The 7,432-nt window shown below is 40.7% G+C and overlaps 1 protein-coding gene across 2 annotated transcripts; it reads right to left on the bottom strand.

Annotated features, from left to right (window-relative positions):
- Window positions 1-841: 841 nt before the first annotated feature.
- fgf4 (fibroblast growth factor 4) lies at window positions 842-5,908 on the bottom strand. Of its 2 annotated transcripts, none has more exons than XM_044035435.1 (3): window positions 5,418-5,908; window positions 4,358-4,467; window positions 842-1,367 (listed from the first exon to the last, which is right to left on the bottom strand). In XM_044035435.1, exons 1-3 carry the CDS (start codon window positions 5,902-5,904, stop codon window positions 1,191-1,193), a joined length of 774 nt encoding a protein of 257 aa, XP_043891370.1. In that variant the 5' UTR covers window positions 5,905-5,908; the 3' UTR covers window positions 842-1,190. The 2 variants fall into 2 exon arrangements, with proteins under 2 accessions (XP_043891370.1, XP_043891371.1); XM_044035436.1 differs by having other exon boundaries at window positions 4,364-4,467.
- Window positions 5,909-7,432: the final 1,524 nt, after the last annotated feature.

Below are 7,432 nucleotides of genomic sequence, written 5' to 3'. Positions count from 1 at the left end.
AGCCTCCTATGATAGGACAGAATAAATCCAAAATGCTAAAAGAATCCTGCCGACTGTACCTTTAAGAGTTTTCATTTTTGTTGTTATGGTTATGCTAAGCTAACCCGTTTATATTAGCAATGCAGATGTAGGGTAATACATGAAGCCAGTACCTGTGTTTCCTGAACATTGAAATGTTTGTCTTGATGATTTATGTAACATACAAGACAAAGACGACTAAAGGGGAATGACACGGAAACACGCTCATATCTGTCCTATCTGCATACACATGCCCTGAGTTATGCTGCTGTCCTACTTCCGACCAGGCAGGCACACTCATTTCTGCCATTCCAGGAGCGACTGGACAATCCAAAATAACCTGACATGAAGAATCGTCCTATTCTGCAGTCAAGGCTACAGTTTCTCTGACGCATGTCAACACTTTGACCTTGCCTTCAAACATCCAGATTCCCCACTTGTATAATGTCACTGAGGACGCCTCTCTCGCTGTCTGATGGCAGTCTTATACAAGTGACTGAGACTGAAGGCAGAAAGTTCAGAGTTCACCCCCTCACCCCCCCTTGGCAGAGCTATAAACGGACCAGTGAGGGGTTGTGGGGTTTCTTCAACCCCACCCCCCACACTACACACACGCACACACGCGCGCACACACATGCCACCAACAGTAAGATGATACTGTTTCAATTAGGCTCCAGTGCCACACAAAGGAGCTGGCAAGCACTGCTGACAGCAGACACACTCACACGTCATCTGGTTGTTTTTTAGACTCAAACAGGTCATGTTTGGGTGAAGAAAGGATAAAAAATAAATAAAATAATAATAATAATGATAATGATAATAATTCATGCACTGCTGCATACACACACACACACACACACACACACCAGTGCAAAGAAAAGATTGAAGATTGAAAAATTCAATCACAGGATTTCATTCAGTAGCAGCAAACGTCTGATAAATTAGGAAAATGAAAAGAAAGAAGTGTGATCCCCTGCTCATTCATCCTTAGTGAAAAGACAATCCATCCTAAAAAGTACAAAAGTTATGTTAAACATAAAAAAAGAATATATATGTATATACAGTATGTATATATATACATGACACAGTATTAAATATGATACACTTGCATCAACTTGGCGTGAAAGTGCATCATGTTTTGGAGTTCTCTTCCTCTTCTATTACTGAGGTCACTAGATTCTTGGTAAGAAATGTGTCACTGTCATGGCTGGTGACACTCTGTTTCCTCTTTTTGTTTTGCCATTCTTACTCAGTCCAATGAACATCCTTGGGTAGACCAGCGACTCGTAGGCGTTGTAGTTGTTGGCGAGGAGCTTCTCTCTGAACGTGCACTCGTTGTTGTAGTGTAACTGCGGGAGGAAAGAGAGGCGAACTTTACAAATGCTGATTGTTTGGTGGCAGATTCAAAACAGAGATTCTGGCTCTTTTTTGTTCAGAGTGATTCAAATCAAACAATGGCCTTTTTCTGACTGTCGTGGGACATTTTGTCTCAATGATGTGAGTGAAGCAGGATTCAGGATTCTTTTCTCACACTAACAGCAACAACACAGCTGTCACGTGACTGTTCAGATGTCAAAGATGAAGCGATTGAAAACACACTGACACAGTCTTGAATTGCTGAATTTCATCAAATCCTGCTAAACAGCGGTTCCAAAGTGTCGGATCGTTTAAATTGAGACATAGTAGTACCCACAATGCATTGCTTACATTTTGCAGGGAAGTTTAAAATGGCAAACAAGTGTGAAGCTACAAGACGAGTATATTAGTATCAGCTGATATTAATACTGTTTGTTGCAGGTAAAGATGCGTCTGATGATGTCAGTGAGTCTACATGCGGCACATGCATGAGCTCAGCAGGTGATACCGCAGTGAAGGTCGTCGGTTTGAATCCTGATTCAACGGAGGGCCGTTCTGTGTGGCGTTTGCTCCTGTGCTGTGTGTGTGTGTGTGTGTGTGTGTGGCTTTTCACTGTCCAAATAACTGTCCGAATGCATACTCAGGTGTGATTTATTCAACATGAATACGAATTGACAACCGTGAGAATATGATTCGAAAGGTTATGACTTTATGAATCCGCAGATATGAATGTATGAATCTGCAGCTGTCAGGAATACGTCACAGGGCTCAGGCTTTGTGTACTGAGCAGAAGATTCATGGATTAGCCCCGCCTCCGTTTCCATCACGGCTCGTTCATCGCTCTTAACTACCGCATGCTCATTTAGGTCAGGTCACCTAATGACTGTAGACCATTGTTTATTTTCATCTGTCATTTTAATTTAGATTATGAAATATAGTCCGTCTAATAGTATTTCATTTTCAAAAACAATCCCGTCAACAACAGGGCTTCAAGATTTCAGCACAGAACTTTATTCAACACTTTTGACGTTACACCAAAAAACAGAGAAGACGACGCTGTAAACATTAGATATAAAAACAAAAGTGGAGACAGAATGGACCGAGCCGGCTGAAAGAAAGGGAAATAATGTGTGTTTGTGTGTGGAACAATCATTGATCTATTTTGTTTATTCAAGGAAAAATAGTTTTTGTTTTCTCTTTATTTTACAGTAACGACAGGACGTGTTCTCGTGATATCTCGTGTCTTTTTACACTGACTTTAGTTACTTTTCATCGACAGTAGTTAAAAGTAAAACTGTCAATCAATCAAATGAGGATTTCAAAGTTAAAGTCCTTTAAATTAAGGAGCCGTTTTCATTCAGGATTCAGTTTTCCAATCCAATCCAAATTTATTTATAAAGTTCATTTAAAAACAACAGAGTTGACCAAAGTGCCGTACAATTAGACATAAAACAACATAAGAAAACACTAAGACCAACTTAAAACCAACAGAAACATTCAAATAATAAAAGCGTTAAGATTTATATGTTAATAATAACATCTTAAACACACAGGAAGCCAGTGAAGTGAAGCTAGAACAGGGGAGATGTGCTCATGTTTACGAGTAGCAGTTAAAAGACGAGCTGCTGGCAAGACAGAGAGGCGTGGCTAACGCCAACGTAGAGCGCATCACAGTAGTCAAGACATGTGGTGATAAAAGCGTTTTAAAATCATTAAGAGATAAAAAGGACTTAACCCTGGATAAAAGACGCAGATGGAAAAAATTAATCTGTTTGTCCATTTTAAAATCTTTATCCACTATGACCCCTAAATTCTTTATGGACGGTTTGATAAAAGATTCCAGGAGGGAAAGGTCCAAGACGGGGTTGTGTCTGTCTCCATTTGGTCCAAAAAGAAGGACTTCTGTTTTGTTTTCATTGAGCATTAGAAAATTTAAAGCCATCCAGTCTTTGATGTCTTTAAGACAAGCAAGCAATGTGCTCAAAGAGTTTGGGTCTTTCTTTTTTAAGGGCAGGTAAAGTTGTGTGTTATCTGCGTAAAAATGGAAGGATATTCCATATTTCCTAAGAATAGACCTTGGGGAAGCATGTATAAAGAAAAGAAAATTGGACCAAGTATAGAGCCTTGAGGTACTCCACAAGGGAGAGGGGCTGAGGAGGATGTAATATCACCAAGGCTAACAGAGAAGCTACGATCAGTCAGGTAGGACCTGAACCATTCAAGAGCGGTACCTTTAAAACCAGCACAGTGCTCCAGGCGAGAAATGAAAATGTTGTGGTCCACTGTGTCGAACGCAGCTGTGAGATCTAAAAGCATAAGAACGCTAATAAAAGATCCTTAAAAACCTTTAAAAGTGCTGTTTCAGTGCTGTGGACTGCTTTAAAACACCGGACACAGGAATCATGGTGGCGATCTTACCCAGCTTTTAACAAAAAATGTCTGCTTAGCTCCTTAGGCTTTGGCACTGCATGGGTCACATGACCACATGATGACACAGGAAACTCCACAAAATAAAATACAAAATACATTTAAAGAGTTAGATTGGCTTGTTAACATACCTCAGAGGTCTCTGATAGAGCTGTCAGTTAAACGCGCTAATAAATAAAATGAGAAAAAGAAGTCAAGTGGGTTAGGGTTAGTGGGAGGAGCTAACGCGTAGCCGTGCTACAATGGCTACAACCGCAACACTGTTTTTTCCCCTCTGACACGCCTGCAGGACGTCACACAGGGGGCGTGGTTAAATCCTCGTTTCGTGGTGAGATCATGTCAGAGTGAGATGAGTGATACAAACTTCTATTATTATCATCAATGTGAGATTGAACACCTGTTATCACCTGTTCTCAGATCAGCCTTCAGTTCAGTGACCAAAGTCTCTTAGTTCTTGTGTCTCAGCTGGAAGTCATGTGACCTCGAGCTGGTCCTAATGAGGCAAAACCTACTAAAGCTAAGAGTTGTGGTGAGGTTAAGGTGAGAGCGCTCGTACACTCACAGATCCGTAGAGTTTTCCTCGTCGATTCATGGCCACAAAGAGTCCACTGCGCACCCCCCACAGAGTCACCACTCCTCTCTCCACTGGAGAGATCTGCAGTAGACCTTCACACACACACACACACACACACACAGGTCACTGGCGTGTCCCAAACGTTGAGCTGAAGAATCTAAAGCTCAATATTCTGTGATGACAGCTTATGTTTACATATCACACAAGGAAGTTTGAAATGATTGACGTTAAAACGAACATATTCATTCATCCATTTAAGTGAAGTTCTTTTCATAAAAACAGCTGCTGAAAAAGTCAATATGTGACTATGACACTGAACTGAGAATGTTCATGTCGAAACAGAACATTTTCACATGCATAAACATATTGATTATTACAGCACTCATTATTATTATTGTTGTTGTTGTTGTCTGAAAATGCTCGACTGTGGCTTGAATTCCTCTGTAATGTATCTCGGTGAATGTTTCTGCCTTGTCTGAAAATAGGAGGCTGCAGAGGTTCCTCAGCTCCAGGTGGTGTCACTTTGAGTGGAGCACAGTTCAGGGATTACATGTGACATGTTTGTTATTCTTCATGTCTGCAAATCTGAGTGTGTGACACTGTCTGAGCCACACACACACACACACACACACACATGCACTGTGTCCTAACTTTAGGTGGTGCATGGCTGACTGCTGGCCTGGATTACAGCAAGCTCTGGTTACACACAAGCCCCAGCATGCAGTGTGTGTGTGTGTGTGTGTGTGTGTGTCTAAAGCATAGATCGATATTTGCATCAGCATCTTTCTCTTGTGACAGTTTGACACGGAAATGATGTCTGATGTTTAATGACTGATGTGTCTGAGGTTTCACTCATTTGAACTCTTAAAAGACTTCTTATTTATTAAAATGATTGATTAACTTAAGTGCTGCAAACAATCCAGGATTGAACGATTTACCATTAAAATGAATGGTGTTGAATTTAAAGAAGTCGCTCCACAGTGATCTTTTGATTGACAGAGAAAAGCCTCCACATATAATCGCCATTTCAATCAAAACTTACTGTAACGATTCTCGTGATGAACGCCCGTTATTCTACCGTCCGGTAACACCTGCATATGAAAGCCGATCCCCACGTTGCAATAGAGGCGCCGTAACCTTTTAATCCCCAGCAGGTAGTCGCTGTCCCGGCTGATCTCCTCCCGCTTCTCCCCAGGGATCCGTGCCAGGGAGCGGGAGTACAGGGCCTCCCAGCGCTCCGCCGTCCGGTTCAGGCCCGGAGCGACCCCCGCGAGTCCGGTCACCAGGCCCAAGATGACAAGAGTCCGCAGGGCCGACAGAGAGCCCATCCCGGGTGTGACTCTGTGAACAGACGCCGGGCGTTTGTGTGAGCACGAGCAGGAGCGCGAGCGGGAGCACGAGCGGGAGCAGCTGAGGCGCAGCGGCGCACGAGCGTCTGGAAATGACTTGAGTTCAGTGGCGGAGCAACATTGATCTGCACGCGCACCGGACTGCCATGCCTCTATATTTATACCTGCACACACACACATTACATCACAGCTCACACTTGGACGAAATACACACAAGCATGCGCGTGAACAGCGTGTTATCTTCTCATGATCAGCTGCACGATATCATCACTGATGTATGGGAGGATGTGATGTGGAGACAGGAGACAGTTTCTAAAAAAGAACAATAACAGGAAAAAACAGTCAAGATGTTATAAGGAAATTATGTCCTTATAGAAAACAATGGTACGACTAAATACAGAGTGGATTGTTCATGACCTTCCACCGAACACTTGTCATGTGGATCAAGCTTTTTTCAAATCATATATTAGAATAAAACATTGTTTGAACTCCTCCTCCTTTCCTGTGCTTCCTGTTGTTGCTTGTGCTTTTCTTTTTACAACGTTTGCCAAAGTCAGTAAACATTCAAAGACGTTTTGTTTGTGTTTATTTGTAATATTGTACACACACTTGGAAAGAAGTCGACCACGTCATCAATGACAAACAGAAGGATGCATTTTATAGAACATACAAACAGCCAATGACAGATTACAAAAGAACAATAACCAAAATAAATCAATGTCATCTTCAAGAGGTGGTTATTAAGGAAAAAATGATGATTCCCAAATAAATGAATACATAAGTACTCATTTATCTGTGGATCAGAGCTGCAACTAACGATTATTTTCATAATCCTTAATCATAATAATAATAAAATTTCAAAAAAATAATCTGTCGATTTTCTCGATTAATCGGTTGGTTCATAAAATATCTGAAAACGTTAAAAAACATTGATTAGTGTTAGTCAAACTTGGAAATGATGTTCTCAAATGTCTTGTTTTGTCCACAAACCAAAATGATTCACTTTTAATGATTTCTTTGTTGAAATGAAGAAAATTCTCACATTTAAACGATCGAAAATCTTATTTTAATCATGAAAAAAGCTTCAACCTGATTAATCGATTATCAAAATAGTTGTCGATTAGTTTATTAATCGATTAATAATCTCTAGTTAGGATTGTTTGTTGGTTTTACTGTCCTTATGAATCAATCTGGTGGTGCAGGTTAATTATATTATTATTATTAGATCAAATGAATTTTATGATACACAATCTAAATAATGTCATTAATCTGTCCTAAACGTATGAGAAATAGATTTATGGTTTTAGTTTTACATGAAAGTCCACCTAAGTAATAAAACCACAGCTTTTTTAAAAAAAGAATGAAAGAATAATAATGTAAAGACAAGTGAACTATGTGCAACATCACAACAGCGTAACTCAAAGAGACTGGTGTTGTTTTCTGAGCTTGTCTTTGATGTCTCATCCTTGACTCTCTTTCAGATGCACTGGTGCGTTGCTTTTCATGTCCACTGAAATCAAGTTAACTCTCTTTATTCTCTGCACTAACATTTACCTTGTCTTGTTATGTGTCACACAGACACAGCTTTGATCTGTGGGGTGGCTCGGCCCTGCGACACACTGACCGCGCATCAAACACTTTCTCACGTTCACATTCCGCTGCTCCTCAATGTACGGAAAACATTGTTTCTCTCCATGAATGTGTCCAG

Source organism: Solea senegalensis, linkage group LG10, assembly GCF_019176455.1.
Source record: "Solea senegalensis isolate Sse05_10M linkage group LG10, IFAPA_SoseM_1, whole genome shotgun sequence".
NCBI classification, from domain to species: Eukaryota; Metazoa; Chordata; class Actinopteri; order Pleuronectiformes; family Soleidae; genus Solea; species Solea senegalensis.
Note: the sequence above shows the minus strand (reverse complement) of the source record. Positions and strands in the feature narration are given on the sequence as shown.